The sequence below is a fragment of the Heterodontus francisci genome, chromosome 6 (genome assembly GCF_036365525.1).
Source record: "Heterodontus francisci isolate sHetFra1 chromosome 6, sHetFra1.hap1, whole genome shotgun sequence".
NCBI lineage: Eukaryota > Metazoa > Chordata > Chondrichthyes > Heterodontiformes > Heterodontidae > Heterodontus > Heterodontus francisci.
In genome coordinates, this window is record NC_090376.1 from 79,580,384 (window position 1) to 79,599,452 (window position 19,069).

Below are 19,069 nucleotides of genomic sequence, written 5' to 3' on the forward strand. Positions count from 1 at the left end.
ATCCATGAACTCCTCTCTATTGGAATCATATTCCAGGTTCTGGACTGCTACCAATAGTTGCCATCGATCTTTGACCACTGCTGTACATGCATTGGGACGTTGCTGTCATTGAAGAAATACAAAAACACCCTTCATCCTTTCTTTGCACAAGCCCAGAGAGAAAGATTCTTTTGAGACTATAGGCACCATCCACTTCAATCCTCAGATAAAATAACTGGGATAGATGTCCCTTGAATCTTCCAATCAAAACATTCAAGTTTCTCTTAAAACATTCAAAACTATAATATAGTGCTTCACTTTTTATTTGAGCGAAAATTGAACCATCATCAGATGCCTTGCTGCTGCACTTCCCAACACATCAAATTGCTTGCTGATAAGCACGTTGAAAACTTGCAGCTGATATTGCTCAAAAGTCAATGATGTTCAGTAGGTACAATATAACTCAAATGTTAACTTTTTTTTTACATAGGTAGATGTAACTCAAAGAAAAATCAATCTTTGGAAGTATCCTATTACGGACGATTGTTATTAGTCCTTACCCTCTTTTCACCTTTGTGAAATCAAAAGCAACCTGTCTGTAGGAGACTGCCTTTTCATTCAGGTATCTACTATAGCGCCGGATGAAAGTGGACATGTCGTATCCTTAAACACAAAATGTCAATGTTATAAAATAAAATAACACCTAATAAAAAACATTTACCAGTTTTGGTCATTAAAAAGAACTATACAGTCATGTAGTTTCTAAACAATTGTGAAATATTTGCATGCAAATTATCTTCTGTATATCCAAGAGGTTGGGAGACCAAATCCCAAGAAACAAATAATGCAGTAAAAACAGATTACATCAGAATAGTTCCTGTTAACCAAACGAGGTTATCTTTCACACACTATAGGCACATCAGCATACAGCCACAATTCTGCATTTAACAAGATTTAGCACCTTCAATTAGTGATTTTCCTTTCCCAATCTGCATATATTTGTTCCCCTTAATATCCTGAAAACTTCAATCAAATCATCCCTTATACTGCCAAATTCTAGGGAATACAACTCTGGTTTCCGTAATCTCTCCTCGTAATTTAATCCTTAAAGTCCAGGTATCCTGCATGGAAATGTGGTCGAGCAGCCTGTTTATCAACGGCCTGTCAGACATCAAGAGTGACACTTTCATTATTGATGCCACTATTCTCAACAGTGAGCAGTTACCTTTAGCACCGAGATCATAAATCAGTAACTCATTTGAGAAAAATGAACAGTAATGTTCATTCGCTACTACTCTCTAAGAAGTTAAATATTCTCAAAAGTATAAACAAACATTCAGAAACCCTTGGCTTGGTAATTGCATCTGATCGTCACTGAGCATACTTCTTGGAAAGATGGCTAGAACAGTTGACAGAAGAATGGAATCCTCGGGAAAACCTAGCTTTCCGCATCATTACAAAGCTGTATCTGCCCACTGGTGAATAATTTTAGCCATTCCTGGTAGGCTGCAGAGTAAACTTCCCTCTTGCTCCTGGACTCAATGCAATCCAATGCCATGCAGATAACAAGAATGTAACTCTCTCTAGCAACAATGTGACCAGGCTGTCTGTCGGCCTTTCATTTAAAAGGATTGCTAGTACTTCTACCTAATTTCTTGATCATCTGTGCATTCACTAATACTTTCGGCACTTAAACTGCCTCAGCCAAAGTCACAAACACTATTCCCTGCAACTATAACTATGGTACAGCATCCATCATCCACATTGCAACCTTTCACATGGCCGATCACACCATTCTCCAACACCTCCTCCTTGTTATCCACCTTGCTTGATTCTATTCTTACCTGTTTGACTGTGACCCAAAGTATTTCTAGCAATGGCTTATCTTCCCACCCCAACACCATCATCTAAAGAATCTATCCTGGGCTTCATCTCTTCCTAATCTATATGCTGCCCCTTCAAGGAATCCTCTGTAGTAATGAGGTCAGCTTGTACAATCCTTCACCATTTCTGCATTGTCAGACTGACTGCCTGACATTCAGTTTCTGATGAACCACAGATTTCTCCAATTCCACTGATTTCAACTCTCCCCCTGTCCGCTGAAAATGACTGCAAAATACATCAACTCCATTGATACAGGGATTGATGAGCAAAGAAGTCCAAGGCGGACTGTATTGAAGCATTATACATGCAACATACATGCATGTGGGATAATTATTTAAGTTAAAGACTTTAAATCTCAAAGTTCTGTGGAGAATTCTCCACAGGATTATAAAACCTGCCCAAATTACATAGATGGCTAAAGAACTCACCAAAATTCTTGTACAACATAAATTTTTAACAATTTTGCTTGGTTAAAATTAGTCTCTATTTGGCTGGCCTTCTATTTCTATCATGTTGATAATGTATCTTTCACTACCATAACTATATTCTAATTTTGAACAAGCCAGACAGCATCAATTGGACTTGGAGTCAACTATGATTAGTTTACTAATATAAAAGCTAAGTACTGCGGATGCTGGAAATCTGAAATAAAAACATAAAATTCTGGAAATACTCAGCAGGTCTGGCAGCATCTGTGGAGAGAGAAGAACAAAGAACAGTACAGCACAGGAACAGGCCATTCGGCCCTCCAAGCCTGCGCCGATCTTGATGCCTGCCTAAACTAAAACCTTCTGTACTTCCGGAGTCCGTATCCCTCTATTCCCATCCTATTCATGTATTTGTCAAGATGCCTCTTAAACGTCTCCATGGTACCTGCTTCCACCACCTCCCCCGGCAACAAGTTCCAGGCACTCACCACCCTCTGTGTAAAGAACTTGCCTCGCACATCCCCTCTAAACTTTGCCCCTCACACCTTAAACCTATGTCCCTTAGTAACTGACTCTTCCACCCTGGGAAAAAGCTTCTGACTATCCACTCTGCCCATGCGGCTTATAACTTTGTAAACCTCTATCATGTCGCCCCTCCACCTCCGTTGTTCCAATGAAAACAATCAGAGTTTATCCAACCTCTCCTCATAGCTAATGCCCTCCAGACCAGGCAACATCCTGGTAAACCTCCTCTGTACCCTCTCCAAAGCCTCCACGTCCTTCTGGTAGTGTGGCGCCAAAATTGCACGCAATATTCTAAGTGCGGCCTAACTAAAGTTCTGTACAGCTGTAGCATGACGTATTTTTATACTCTATGCCCCGACCGATGAAGGCAAGCATGCCGTATGCCTTCTTGACTACCTTATCCACCTGCGTTGCCACTTTCAGTGACCTGTGGACCTGTACGCCCAGATCTCTCTGCCTATCAATACTCCTAAGGGTTCTGCCATTTACTGCATACTTCCCACCTGCATTAGACCTTCCAAAATGCATTACCTCACATTTGTCCGAATTAAACTCCATCTGCCATTTCTCCGCCCAAGTCTCCAACCGATCTATATCCTGCTGTATCCTCTGACAATCCTCATCGCTGTCCGCAACTCCACCAACCTTTGTGTCGTCCGCAAACTTACTAATCAGACCAGCTACATTTTCCTCCAAATCATTTATATATACTACAAACAGCAAAGATCCCAGCACTGATTCCTGCGGAACACCACCAGTCACATCCCTCCATTCAGAAAAGCACCCTTCCACTGCTACCCTCTGTCTTCTATGATCGAGCTAGTTCTGTATCCATCTTGCCAGTTCACCTCTGATCCCATGTGACTTCACCTTTTGTACCAGTCTGCCATGAGGGACCTTGTCAAAGGCTTTACTAAAGTCCATATAGATAACATCTACTGCCCTTCCTTCATCAATCATCTTTGTCACTTCCTCAAAAAACTCAATCAAATTAGTGAGACACGACCTCCCCTTCACAAAACCATGCTGCCTCTCGCTAATAAGTTTGTTTGTTTCCAAATGGGAGTAAATCCTGTCCCGAAGAATCCTCTCTAATAATTTCCCTACCACTGACGTAAGGCTCACCGGCCTATAATTACCTGGATTATCCTTGCTACCCTTCTTAAACAAAGGAACAACATTGGCTATTTTCCAGTCCTCTGGGACCTCACCTGTAGCCAATGAGGATGCAAAGATTTCTGTCAAGGCCCCAACAATTTCTTCCCTTGCCTCCCTCAGTATTCTGGGGTAGATCCCATCAGGCCCTGGGGACTTATCTACCTTAATGCTTTGCAAGACACCTAACACCTCCTCCTTTTTGATAATGAGATGACTGAGACTATCTACACTCCCTTCCCTAGGCTCATCATCCACCAAGTCCTTCTCCTTGGTGAATACTGATGCAAAGTACTCATTTAGTACCTCGCCCATTTCATCTGGCTCCACACATAGATTCCCTTCTCTGTCCTTGAGTGGGCCAACCCTTTCCCTGGTTACCCTCTTGCTCTTTACATACGTATAAAAAGCCTTGGGATTTTCCTTTAATCCTGTTTGCCAATGACTTTTCATAACCGCTTTTCGCCCTCCTGACTCCTTGCTTAAGTTCCTTCCTACTGTCTTTATATTCTTCAAGGGATTCGTCTGTTCCTAGCCTTCCAGCCCTTGCGAATGCTTCCTTTTTCTTTTTGACGAGGCTCACAATATCCCGCATTATCCAAGGTTCCCGAAACTTGCCAAACTTATCCTTCTTCCTCACAGGAATATGCTGGTCCTGGATTCTAATCAACTGACGTTTGAAAGACTCCCGCATGTCAGATGTTGATTTACCCTCAAACAGCCACCCCCAATCTAAATTCTTCAGTTCCTGCCTAATATTGTTATAATTAGCCTTCCCCCAATTTAGCACCTTCACCCGAGGACTACTCTTATCCTTATCCACAAGTACCTTAAAACTTATGGAATTATGGTCACCGTTCCCGAAATGCTCCCCTACTGAAACTTCAACCACCTGGCCGGGCCCATTCCCCAATACCAGGTCCAGTACGGCCCCATCCCTAGTTGAACTATCTACATATTGTTTCAAGAAGCCCTCCTGGATGCTCCTTACAAATTCTGCCCCATCCAAGCCCCTAGCACTAAGTGAGTCCCAGTCAATATAGGGAAGTTAAAATCACCCACCACTACAACCCTGTTACCTTTACATCTTTCCAAAATCTGTCTACATATCTGCTCCTCTACCTCCTGCTGGCTGTTCGGAGGCCTGTAGTAAACCCCCAACATCGTGACTGCACCCTTCCTATTCCTGAGCTCCACCCATATTGCCTCGCTGCATGACCCCTCCGAGGCGTCCTCCCGCAGTACAGCTGTGATATTCTCCTTAACCAGTAATGCAACTCCCCCACCCCTTTTACATCCCCCTCTATCCCGCCTGAAGCTTCTAAATCTTGGAACATTTAGCTGCCAATCCTGTTGTTCCCTCAACCAAGTCTCTGTAATAGCAACATCATAGTTCCAAGTACTAATCCAAGCTCTAAGTTCATCTGCCTTACCTGTTCTACTTCTTGCATTGAAACAAATGCACTTCAGACCACCAGTCCCGCTGTTCTCCGCAACATCTCCCTGCCTGCTCTTCCTCTTAGTCTTACTGGCCTTATTTACTAGTTCCCCTTCATTTATTTCACTTGCTGTCCTACTGCTCTGGTTCCCACCCCCCTGCCACACTAGTTTAAACACTCCCGAGTGACGCTAGCAAACCTCGCAGCCAGGATATTTGTGCCCCTCCAGTTTAGATGCAACCCGTCCTTCTTGTACAGGTCCCATCTGTCCCTGATGAGATCCCAATGGTCCAGATATCTGAAACCCTCCCTTCTACACCAGCTGTTCAGCCACGTGTTTAGCTGCACTATCTTCCTATTTCTAGCCTCACTGGCATGTGGCACAGGGAGTAATCCCGAGATTACAACCCTAGAGGTCCTGTTTTTTTAACCTTCTACCTAACTCCCTAACCTCCCCCTGCAGGACCTTTTCACTCTTCCTGCCTATGTCATTGGTACCGATGTGTACCACAACCTCTGGCTGTTCACCCTCCCCCTTCAGAATGCCCCCTGTCCATTCAGAGACATCCTTGACCCTGGCACCAGGGAGGCAACATACCATCCTGGTGTCTCTTTCACGTCCACAGAAGCGCCTATCTGTGCCCTTGACTATAGAGTCCCCTATAACTATTGCTCTTCTGCGCTTTGTCCCTCCCTGCTGAACAACAGTGCCAGCCGTGGTGCCACTGCTCTGGCTGCTGCTGTTTTCCCCTGATCGGCCATCCCCCTCAACAGTATCCAAAACGGTATACTTGTTAGAGAGGGGGATAGCCACAGGGGATTCCTGCACTGACTGCCTGCCCCTTCTCGCGGTCACTCATCCATCTCCCTGCACCTTGGGTGTAACCACTTCTCTAAAACTCCCGTCTATGACACTTTCTGCCACTTGCATGCTCTTAAGTGCATCCAGTTGCCACTCCAACCGATCCATGCGGTCTGTGAGGAGCTGCAACTGGGTACACTTCCTGCAGATGTAGTCGTCCGGAACGCTGGAAGCGTCATGGACTTCCCACATCTCACAGGTGAAGCACTTCACCCCTCTAACTATCATTTCTAGCACTAATTAGTTAATTAATATAAAATAAATAAATACTTATTAAATCCTTACTAAATTGTTATAATTAACTATATGGTCCCTAGTGCTAGATTTCTAATATAAATATTAAATGCTAACTAAATACAGTAATCTCCTCCCTCTGATTTAGTTACTCTACTTATTAGTTAATTAAGTGTTTTAATCAATTTTTACCAATGTTTTATTTTCAAATTCAGTACAAATTCCCGACCAGCCAATCAGGTCACAGCTTTCCTGTGATGTCACTTTTCTGCAGTTCTGATGAAAGGTCAGACCTGAAACATTAACTCTGCTTCTCTCTCTCCAGAGATGCTGCCAGACCTGTTGAGTATTTCCAGCATTTTATGTTTTTATTTTTTATTTGATTGGTTTACTGTTATACCTCTCCCAAAGGCAATCTTTTTCCCTCAAATGTAAATTAAAATTAAGAAATTTAACAGGATCAAAAATTATATACACGACCACACAATTAAATTAAGTCACCACCAGCCAATATAAGTCCTGATGCCCAACAATTTTGTCTGAAAATTAAATTAGATTGAATGAATCAGTCTTATCACCAGGACTCAAGAAGTTTTTAAATTTTAGCCAAGTTTAAATCATATTTATCAGCTGGGAAATAATAGGAGTTGAGAACAAGGGAAACATTAGAAGTAGTGTTTTGCAGAGCAAAGTGCAAGTTGCAACATTGATCGAGGCATAGAGTCATTCACGGCACAGGAGGCGGCTATTCGGCCCATTGAGTCCTTGCCGGCTCTCCACAGAGTTATTCAGTCAGTCCCACTCTTCCGCTCGATCCCCATAGCCCTACAAATATATTTTTCAGAACCACAATTTGAATAGAGGCCAAAATTTCTCTGCGCTTACAGCAGTTGTTACTTTAGAACGAAGAGCAATTATTGATCATGTACACAAAATTTGGAACCAGCTTAGGTCCATTATTTCTTCACTCCTTCGAAATGAAACACTCAGCAACAAAGAATGATGCACTACATATTGATACATTGTTGCTTTCAGATACAAATAATGTTACTGCAGTCAAAATGTTGAAAGATAACGTTAGAGAACCAAAAAGTTAAATTCACACTCACCTTGCAACCCACTTTTATCTAGAAAATTGTTCAGGTTGAACAAGGTGTTTCTTGAAGCTAGGTACTGGATAAAACGCTATACAGGTTAAAAAAAAAATTAGTTTCTGCTTTAACATTTCTTCCCCCACCCCAAAAAAGTACCACATACAAATAGCTTTCCACTTTATAGGTTTAAGAGATATGAAATGGTTACACAAAGTCCAGAACTTGCACAATATACTTCACCCAAGCTGACAATATACTTTTGGAGCTGGCAACACTGGTATACATGCTTTGGTGCTCAAAAGAAGTTATGCTATAATAGATATAACCTAATTAACATGTTTCCCCACACCTGTAAGCTCACAATTTCTTCTGCACTATTTGGATGAAGTGTCATGTAGAGGACTAGTACTTCCAAAGAAAGAGAGAAGACATCATTCCTTGTATCCAACAATGCTCAGCTCAAAAGCAGGATTAGGAAAAATCCAAGCAGTCCTCTGACAGCTTGGCTTAGTGGTAACACTCTCATCTGAGCCAGAATGTTGCAAGTTCAAGGCACACTCCAGGACTAGAGTATGTAATCTAGCCTGACACTTCAGAGAGAACATCAAACTGAGGCACTGTCCGCTTGTTCAGGTGGAAGTAAAATATATCATCACACCATTCAGAGAAGGGAGTTCTCCAGGTATTCTGGCCAACATTTCTCTCCCAGACATGATCACGAAAAACACATCAACTGGACATGCATCTCTCTTACCATGCAAAAATTGGCTACTGTGTTTGCAAAAAAAAAAAGTGACTGTCCTTCAAAAATGATTAATTGGTTGTGAAATGCTTTGGAATGTCGAGGGCATGAAAGGCACTATATAAATGCAAGTTCTTTCTTGCTTATATTCTCCCAAAGAATAGTACATAGTCTGTCAAGTTATTGACAGTAAGGAAAGGATGGTGGGGGGCTGGGAGGAACTTCTGAAAAATAGGCATTTTAAGACAATGTTTCTTTTGTTTGGAAGAGTCAAAAAATAATCTGTGTTTTCACACTTTGATACATTATTTCAAAAGCACAACTTTAGAGCTTCTTAGAAGATGGGAATTAAAACAAAATGTTCAGCATCCATTTAATTTGCCTTTCACAACCGAATATTTAAGTATTTTGAGACTTGCCTCATTTCCATAAACCATCATTTGATGAGTTGTGATGAGAGACTTGAATACCACCACCCAGCTGCTGTTTGCAGTTCTTTCAAAAAGGCTGTCTGCCAGCTGAGGTATGTTTACATTCATCTCATTTGTACACTGAATCAGATCTGGAAAAGAGCACAAAGCAGTTAGTGAATAGTCTCACATATCAAAGCAAAAATGAGCTTTGTAACATCAATCCTTATCCTTTGTGTACATTTCTACTGTATATCCACATTGATTTTCAGCAGGCTTGGTTGATACTTGCACCACAATGTCATATTATGCACTAATTTATATCATAATTCTTCAAATTATACTTGCTTATACTGGTTAATTTCAAACATCAATTTTAAAAATTCCTTCTAGGTTTCAGTTATGCTCCCTAAAACAAAGAAAAAATGAAGTAGCAAAACAAAACCAATTTAGTACAATCTTTTAAGGTAAAGAACAAGACTTAAATGCTGTTCATGATGAGTGGTTACTGCAGAAACCTCCTAACCAACCCAGGAAGCAGATTCTGGCTCAGCAGTAAAATTTCCAATGACTCAATTAGGCATGCTCCCATATGGATTTTCTTAACACAGAGCAATCACCTAAACCAGCTGACTGATCGGCATTACTCCTTTGCCAAACACATGCATAGTACATCCAGAACAATAATGTGCCACCTTTTAAACGACAGGAGTTTTTCCTTTAAAAACAAAAACACACAACTGTACATTAGAACCAACGCAGTTTCTGGAGAAGTAGGGATAGAAGAGGGTCGTCCAACATACGACCCACAGACCAGAATCCAGCCCACCAAAGGTTTCCACTTGGCCTGCCAAGGATGAGAAATTTCCGCTGGAAATCCATCATTGGCTTCTTTGAGTCCGCCAAAACCTGCTGTCACTCACAATGGCTGCAGCTCCTTTATGGACATGACGGAGACGCCTTACTGCACATGTCCTCCTTTACCAAGTTGGTGGCACACTTCAGTATCTTATGTTCTGGCTCCTTTACAAAGATGGCAGCGTGACAGGCTGAGCTGCATCCTGCCTGAACTGCAATCCCAGTGCAGCCTTCCAGGCCTCAAGCTTGAGGCCCCAGGGCGTGAGATCTGGGCCTAGCACTGGTTCTGCCTGCGTATGGACCTGGCCTGGGCCCCGGGATCTTCAACTCCGCCACCATCACCAAGGAGAAGCCGGCTGAGGAGGTGGCAGGACCCAGCCCTGGGATCTTTGGGGTGGGGGGGGGGGGGGTGGTGGGGAGGGGAGGAAGAGGAGGAGTGGGAGAAAGAAAGCGCGATGGTGCAGGGGTGGGGGTGCGGAAAAGAGCTCGAGGGCAGGGGATAAGGGAGAGGAGAGAGCAATCAAGATCATTTTTGACAGATGGACACCTATCCAGAATACTCTGCCCATATCACTACATCAAGTGTGCGGCAGACGTCGACTACTCCTGCAAGCAAAAAAAAGGCCACGTATCTCACGAAATCAGTGTTCAACAGAGTGACGAGAAAGTTCATAAATTAGTCTTCTCATTTAAAACTTGTTCATAAAAATTCACATTTTTTATGGTTTGATTAGTAGTAAAATATATTTCCAACATCTTTATCTTTCTGAATTTTGCTCACTGGCCCCCTGTGTAGGACAAAAATTATTAAGCAGCCCCTCACGCAAAAAGGTTGGACACCCCTGGAATAGAACAACCCTTTAAATCGTAAGTACTTTAAAGTAGAATGACAATTTTGCAATTTTGTGAATTCACAAACAAAGAGCACTGCAACACCAGCAATAGACTGTTAAGCAAAGTGGGATTTTACTGCAAAGCAATATGGCAGGCACCCTTCACTACTTTTCAAGTTAGAAACTCGACCACAATATAAATTAGCTCCTTGTGGCTGAGAAAAGCGGAAAAAATTACAAAAAAAGGCACCCAACAAGACACTTCTGGGGAAAATACTAAAGTATAAGATATATTTCGAAAACTAAGTTTCTGTATTGCCAAATATTGTATGCATGGGAAAAATGCCTAAACAGACGTAATTTTTCATGTTTGGGGCCCAGAGCTGCCCTGTTGGTGTGGGGAAGGGGCTGGTGGGGGGTGAGCTGGGAGAGAGAACGAGAGAGAAGACGAGAGAACAAGAGAGCGAGTGAGACAGCGAGCGAGTGAGAGGAGACGGGGCAGGGGAAGAGGAGAGCGGGGGGCGGGGGGAGGGGAAGACAGGAATGAGCGCGGGGGAAGGGGAAGACAGGGAGGAGAGCAGCGGGGGGGTGGTGAGGGAGGAGAGCGGGGGGGGGGTGGTGAGGGAGGAGAGCGGGGGGGGGGTGGTGAGGGAGGAGAGCGGGGGGGGGGGGGTGGTGAGGGAGGAGAGCGGGGGGGGGGGTGGTGAGGGAGGAGAGCGGGGGGGGGTGGTGAGGGAGGAGAGCGGGGGGGGGTGGTGAGGGAGGAGAGCGGGGGGGGGGTGGTGAGGGAGGAGAGCGGGGGGGGGTGGTGAGGGAGGAGAGCGGGGGGGGGTGGTGAGGGAGGAGAGCGGGGGGGGGTGGTGAGGGAGGAGAGCGGGGGGGGGTGGTGAGGGAGGAGAGCGGGGGGGGGTGGTGAGGGAGGGGAGCGGGGGGGGGGGGTGGTGAGGGAGGAGAGCGGGGGGGGGTGGTGAGGGAGGAGAGCGGGGGGGGGGTGGTGAGGGAGGAGAGCGGGGGGGGGGTGGTGAGGGAGGAGAGCGGGGGGGGGGTGGTGAGGGAGGAGAGCGGGGGGGGGGTGGTGAGGGAGGAGAGCGGGGGGGGGGGGTGGTGAGGGAGGAGAGCGGGGGGGGTGAGGGGTGAGGGAGGAGAGCGGGGGGGGGTGAGGGGTGAGGGAGCAGGGCAAGAGGAGAGCGTAGATGGGGAAAGAAAGGGAGAGGAGAGGAGAGGAGAGGAGAGGAGAGGAGAGGAGAGGAGAGGAGAGGAGAGGAGAGGAGAGGAGAGGAGAGGAGAGGAGAGGAGAGGAGAGGAGAGGAGAGGAGAGGAGAGGAGAGAAGAGAAGAGAAGGTGTCATGAACAATTGTTTACATTTATTTGTACTCTGCACCAGAATACTCAACACAAACCTTGGGAGAAGTTAGGGCGGGGAAGGAAATAAGTTGGAAAATAAAAAAGATTATTTATAATAAAATGGTCATTAAATTCTCAGTCATGTTTAATTCTTAATACACAGGCTTGATACACTCAGACATTTTGATTTCTGCATCGAGAGACAGGTTACTGGTGATAGTTGAGCCTAGGTAGGTGAACTCTTGAACCACTTCCACAGTGTGGTCGCCGATATTGATGGATGGAGCATTTCTGACTTCCTGTCCCATGATGTTCGTTTTCTTGAGGCTGATGGTTAGGCCAAATTCATTGCAAGCAGCTGCAATCCTGTTGATGAGTCTCTGCAGACACTCTTCTGTGTGGGATGTTAATGCAGCATCGTCAGCAAAGAGGAGTTCCCTGATGAGGATTTTCCGTACTTTGGTCTTCGCTCTAAGACGGGCAAGGTTGAACAACCTGCCATCTGATCTTGTGTGGAGGAAAATTCCTTCTTCTGAAGACTTGAACACGTGGGAGAGCAGCAGGGAGATGATCCCAAACAGTGTAGGTGCGAGAACACAGCCCTGTTTCACAGCACTCGGGATAGGAAAGGGGTCTGATGAGGCACCGCTATGCTGAATTGTGCTTTTCATATGGTCATGGAATGAGGTGATGATACTTAGTAGCTTTGGTGGACATCCGATCTTTGCTAGTAGTCTGAAGAGACCACGTCTGCTGATGAGGTCAAAGGCTTTGGTGAGATCTATGAAAGCAACGTAGAGGGGCATCTGTTGTTCGCTGCATTTCAGCCGTAGCTGGTGAAGGGAGAACAGCATGTCAATGGTGGATCTCTCTGCTCGAAAGGCACATTGTGCCTCAGGGTAGACACGCTCAGCCAGCTTCTGGAGACTGTTTAAAATGACTCGAGTGAAGACTTTCCTCACTATGCTGAGCAGGGAGATTCCACAATAGTTGTTGCAGTCACCGCGGTCACCCTTGTTCTTATAGAGGGTGATGATATTGGTATCGCGCATGTCCTGTGGTACTGCTCCCTCGTCCCAGCACAGGCAAAGCAATTCATGGTCTGCTGAGAGTATAGCAGGCTTGGCACTCTTGATTACTTCAGGGGTAATGCCGTCCTTTCCAGGGGCTTTTCCACTGGCTACAGAATCAATGGCATCACAGAGTTCCGATTTTGTTGGCTGTTCGTCCAGCTCATCCATGACTAGCAGAGACTGGGCTGCACTGAGGGCGGTCTCAGTGACAACATTTCCCCTGGAGTACAGATCTAGGTAGTGCTCCACCCAGCGGTCCATTTGCTTGCGTTGGTCAGTGATCGTTTCCCCTGGTTTAGACTTGAGGGGGCGATCGTGATGGTTGGCCCAAAAGCTGCTTTAATGCCATCATACGTTCCTCTGATGTTTCCAGTGTCGGAGGCCAGCTGAATACGACTGCATAGGTGTTGCCAGTAGTCATTTGCACAGCGCCTGGCTGTTCTTTGTGCAGCGCTTCTGGCTACTTTAAGTGCTACGGATGTTAACTCGCCGGGTACTTTTTTGTCGTTCAACAGTGCAGTGCGCTTAGCGGCTATGACAGGTTCCAGCTCTTCAATGTGAGACTGAAACCAGTCTCCATTCTGCTTCTCACGTTTGCCAAAGGTGGTCACTGCTGAGTCATAGATGGCGTCTCTGATGTGGGCCCACTTGGTCTCTGCATCTCCTGTAGGAGTGTTTAGAAGGGCTTTTTCAAGTGAATTTAGAAACTTACGTAACAGCTGCGGATAAGAAATTCTGTCAGTTTTGATGCGCGGGCGGCCCTTCTGCTTGGAGTGATGTAGCTTCTTTGGTTTGAATCTAGTGGCACCAAAAGGTATAACTGACTTGAATGCTCGTGTTAGAGAGGGAGGGGCAAAAAACCAAACAGTTGGGCTTCCTGATTGAAGTGCAGCAGTGTAAATGTCAAATGAGGGAAGGGTCGAGCTCAATGTGATGCCCCTATTACCCCAATAACACACAATCACCCATATTGGGCTCACTCATGAACAATGTTCTGGGTGAGTTACTGAAGGTCACCTGCAACTGATAGACTATACTGGAGCAGCACGGAAAAACCATTAGAAAAGGGAGGGAGAAAAACAACATTTAGAAGATATTCTTGAGTTTTGATTTTACTTATTCCCCCCCACCCAATAAGGCAGAAAGAACATAAATTTTATCCAACAAGATAGTTTCAGAAAACATATCTGTGGATGGAAATGAGCATGATGGAACAAACACACCTGATCATTTTTTTTTAATGAATTTAGAGTTTCAACTATCCAAATCTTGCACGCTTCTCAAAACACTGGGAAAAATGTTGGAGGGCTATCATTCATATGACTGTTTTCCCCTTCAAAAGAAAAACCTTAGTTACTATGCCAACACATTAAAATCCAGTCTCTCAGTGATCATAGATTACAGAAGGGCAGACTTGGCATTGGAATTTTTCCACCATTTTATTTTACAATTCTTTTTGCGCTAGTTCCCAAGATGGTCGGAGGGAAACATAACAAAATGGTTGCGACGATCATATTCCATTGGTTAGAGATTTTATTTTTAAACAAAAATATATTCCTGAAATGGTGCATTTGGTACTCTTGCTTTTTCCTTCCCTGTAAAAAGTCCCTGTAAAAGTTTAGCCAGTTTGCTCTGCTGAATAACAGGAAAAGTGTTATTCGGAAGAAATCATATAGGAAGTGAATTCCATTCCCATCAGGATGGCATTTGCTTAAAGGACAATATTCAGATAAATGGGGGGAGAAAGTTCAACATCATTTGAGTTCCACTTTAATATGGTGTAGACTTGATGAGTTATATCAGAATTGCTGAAAGTTTGTTTTGGCAGCAGCAGAAGTGCTTTAACAGCTGGAGGGTGAAAAATAAATTAAAACGCAGGTAGAAAACTAGGGCTTTTTTAAAAAACCTCGAGTCAAAGTTGATGGGAGGTTAAAAAAAATCAAAAATGGATCAATTCCATTCATACCATATGAAAGATTTAAATACAAATTGACAATATCTATAATTAAGACCATGTCTATGTCCAAATACTATTACTACAACTGAAGCTTATGTGAAAACTCTACATTTTCTACCACAACTGTTCTAACATTAACAAAAAGGGAAACTAAAAGACAAAGAGGCAGGTTTTAAAAAGGGCCTTAAAAGGAGGAAAGTGAGGGTGCAAAGAGGTTTAGGGAGGAACTTCCAGAGCACAGAGCTCAAATGGGTGGAGGCACAGCTGCTAATTTGAATATTTGGGGGGGGGGGGCAGGGGGTGTTGTAGGTGACAGGGTGTGCATAAGAGGCCTGAGTGAAAGGGATGAAGAATTTGGTACTGGTAGTCAGAATGGAAAAGTCTACAGAAATAGAAAAAAAGAGTGAGGCCATGAAGAGATTTTAAGAGAAGAACAAAAATTTTAGTTTTGCAGCATTGAGTGACTAGGAGCCAATGTAGGTCTGTGAGGACAAGGGTGATGGGCAAGTGGGATGAGGCACAGAATATGACAGAGTGTGAACTTTCGAACTTGGCAAGTGTGGGAATTCGGTGCAGTGAGGGAGGAGGCGCTGCTCCAAAAAATTAGTTTGAAAAAAAAATTATTTCATGGCATGTGGACATCGCTGGCAAAGCCATTTCAGAGGGCAGTTCAGAGTCCTATTTATTAATAGTAGCAAGTTTATTATCTAATAGATAGAGGAATGACAGGGCTGCTCCGACCTCTGGAGTGCGCATCCTGTGCAACGTGGGAACTCCAGGACAATTTCTGTGTCTTGGATAACCATTTGTGCAGGAAGTGTCATCAGTTGCAGCAACTCGAGCTCCAGGTTTCAGAACTTGAGCAACAGCTGATATCACTGCAACATATCCGTGAGGTTGAGAGCTTCGTGGATATCACATTTATAGATGTGGTTACCCTGCAGCTTAAGGGTATGCAGCGAGAGGGGGAATGGGTGACCGCTAAGCAGCCAAGAACAAACAGGCAGGCAGTGCAGGAGCCCCCCCGATTGCGTCTCACTCTCCAACCGATATTCAGTTCTCAATACGGAGGTAAGCGATGGCTCATTGGAGAGTGCAGCCAAAGCCATCCACGGCACCACAGCTGGCTCAGCTGCACAGAAGGGCACAAAGACAACTAAAAGAGCAATAGTGATAGGAGATTCAATAGTTAGGGGAACAGGCACGCATTTCTGTGGCCACAGATCCAAGTCCAAGATGGTATGTTGCTTCCCTGGTAACAGGGTTAAGGATGTCACTAAGTGACTGCAGAGCACCCTGAGGGGTGGGGGGGGAAGGAGGGTGAACTGCCAGCAGTCGTGGTCCACATTGGTACCAATGACAAAGTAAGAGGAAAGATGTGGTCCTACAATCAGAGTTTAGGGAGCTAGGTAAGAAATTACCAAGAAGGACTTCAAAAGTACGAATCTCCGGATTACTCCCAGTACCATGCACGAAATTGGAAAAGGATAGAGCAGAGGAATGTGTGGCTGGAAAGATGGTACAGGAAGGAGGGCTTTAGATCCCTAGGACACTGGGACCAGTTCTGGAGGAGATGGGACTTGTACAGGCCAGACGGGTTGCATATCAACTGAGCTGGGACAAATTTCCTTACAGGACGATTTGCTAGTGCTATTGGGGAGGTGTTAAACTAACCTGGCAGAGGCAGGAGTACTATGAGATAATACTTTTGCTTTTAGTTTCGGTGACTGCAGCGTTGATAGCAACGGAGGTGCGTGAACGGGCTTACAGCTGAGAAGTCAATTTCAGCGTAAGTTTAAAAGTGAATTCCCTTTTGTTTTCGGAGGACCAGGGGACTGCTGGGTAAGGAAAAGGGTATATATTTGTGTGGTGGCTGTACCCGAGACACTAAACGTGTAGTGTCTCCCACCCACCCTCCTCCTCTAACCAAAAAAAAAGGACTCTGGTGTGTTGATAAGGTTAACTTTTTATTTGGGAAGTTCTGTCCGTTGGATTGCTAACCTAACAAGTTTTGACTTTTTGTTTTTTTGGTTTTTCAATAGATTTGTTGGGAATTTGGAATAGTGGGAATGGAGATTAAGGCAGTTGTATGTTCCTCCTGCAGAATGTGGGAGGTAAGGGTCGCCAAGAGTGTCCCTGCTGACTGCATCTGTGGGAAGTGCACCCAACTCCAGCTCCTCGAGAACCGCGTTAGGGAACTGGAGCTGGAGCTGGATGAACTTCGGATCATTCGGGAGGCGGAGGAGGTTATTGAGAGGAGTTATGGGGAGGTAGTCACACCTCAGGTAAAAGAAGTAGGTAGATGGGTTACCGTCAGGGGAAGGAGAGGGAACCAGCAGGCAGTGCAGGGATCCCCTGTGGCTGTTTCCCTCAACAACAGGTATACCGTTTTGGATACTGTTGCGGGGGACGACTTACCAGGGGTAAGCAATGGGGTACAGATATCTGGCACAGAGTCTGTCCCTGTAGCTCAGAAGGGAAGGGGGAAGAGGAGCAGAATATTAGTCATTGGGGACTCCATAGTTAGGGGAACAGATAGGAGGTTCTGTGGGAACGAGAGAGACTCACGGTTGGTATGTTGCCTCCCAGGTGCCAGGGTTCGTGATGTCTCGGATCGTGTTTTTGGGATCCTTAATGGGGAGGGGGAGCAGCCCCAAGTCGTGGTCCACATAGGCACCAACGACATAGGTAGGAAGAGAGATGGGGATTTAAGACAGAAATTTAGGGAGCTAGGGTGGAAGCTTAGAGCAAGAACAAACAGAATTGTTATCTCTGGGTTGTTGCCCGTGCCACGTGATAGCGAAGCGAGGAATAGGGAGAGAGAGGAGTTGAACACGTGGCTGCAGGGATGGTGCAGGAGGGAGGGATTTGGTTTCCTGGATAATTGGGGCTCTTTCTGGGGTAGGTGGGACCTCTACAAACAGGATGGTCTTCACCTGAACCAGAGGGGTACCAATATCCTGGGGGGGGAGGTTTGCTAGTGCTCTTCGGGGGGGTTTAAACTAATTCAGCAGGGGAATGGGAACCCAAATTGTAGTGCCAGTGTACAGGATGTTGAGAGTAGTGAGGTCAGGGATATGGTTACAAGGAAGCAAGAGGGCACTGGCAAGCAAGAACCTGGTTTAAAGTGTGTCTATTTCAACGCCAGGAGCATCCGGAATAAGGTGGGTGAGCTTGCAGCATGGGTTGGTACCTGGGATCTTGATGTAGTGGCCATTTCGGAGACATGGGTAGAGCAGGGGCAGGAATGGATGTTGCAGATTCCGGGATTTAGATGTTTCAGTAAGAACAGAGAAGATGGTAAAAGAGGGGGGGGTGTGGCATTGTTAATCAAGGAGAGTATTACAGCGACAGAAAGGACGTTTGAGGACTCGTCTACTGAGGTAGTATGGGCTGAGGTTAGAAACAGGAGAGGTGAGGTTACCCTGTTGGGAGTCTTTTATAGACCTCCGAATAGTTCCAGAGATGTAGAGGAAAGGATAGCGAAGATGATTCTCGACAGGGGTGAGAGTAACAGGGTAGTTGTTATGGGGGACTTTAACTTTCCAAATATCGACTGGAAATACTATAGTTCGAGTACTTTAGATGGGTCAGTTTTTGTCCAGTGTGTGCAGGAGGGTTTTCTGACACAGTATGTAGACAGGCCAACCAGAGGCGATGCCACATTGGATTTGGTACTGGGAAATGAACTCGGCCAGGTGTTAGATTTAGATGTAGGTGAGCACTTTGGTGACAGTGATCACAATTCGGTTAGGTTTACCTTAGCGATGGGCAGGGACAGGTATATACCGCAGGGCAAGAATTATAGCTGGGAGAAAGGAAATTATGATGCGATTAGGCAAGATTTAGGATGCATAGCATGGGGAAGGAAACTGCAGGGGATGGGAACAATCGAAATGTGGAGCTTATTCAAGGAGCAGCTACTGCGTGTCCTTGATAAGTATGTACCTGTGAGGCAGGGAGGAAGTTGTCGTGCGAGGGAGCCGTGGTTTACTAAAGAAGTTGAAGCGCTTGTCAAGAGGAAGAAGAAGGCTTATGTTAGGATGAGATGTGAAGGCTCAGTTAGGGCGCTTGAGAGCTACAAGCTAGCCAGGAAGGATCTAAAGGGAGAGCTAAGAAGAGCAAGGAGAGGACACGAGAAGTCATTGGTGGATCGGATCAGGGAAAACCCTAAGGCTTTCTATAGGTATATCAGGAATAAAAGAATGACTAGAGTTAGATTAGGGCCAATCAAGGATAGTAGTGGGAAGTT

At 45.1% G+C, this 19,069-nt stretch overlaps 1 protein-coding gene across 11 annotated transcripts in view; it reads right to left on the bottom strand.

Annotated features, from left to right (window-relative positions):
* Positions 1–19,069, bottom strand: part of picalma (phosphatidylinositol binding clathrin assembly protein a) — a 143,183-nt gene that overhangs the window by 82,564 nt on the left and 41,550 nt on the right. For all 11 annotated transcript variants that reach the window (XM_068033953.1, XM_068033954.1, XM_068033952.1 and 8 more), the window contains exons 2-4: positions 8,762–8,904; positions 7,616–7,691; positions 540–642 (exon numbers count right to left, since the gene is read on the bottom strand). In XM_068033953.1, coding sequence (XP_067890054.1) covers positions 540–642; positions 7,616–7,691; positions 8,762–8,904 — 322 coding nt within the window. The remainder of the gene's footprint in view (positions 1–539; positions 643–7,615; positions 7,692–8,761; positions 8,905–19,069) is intronic.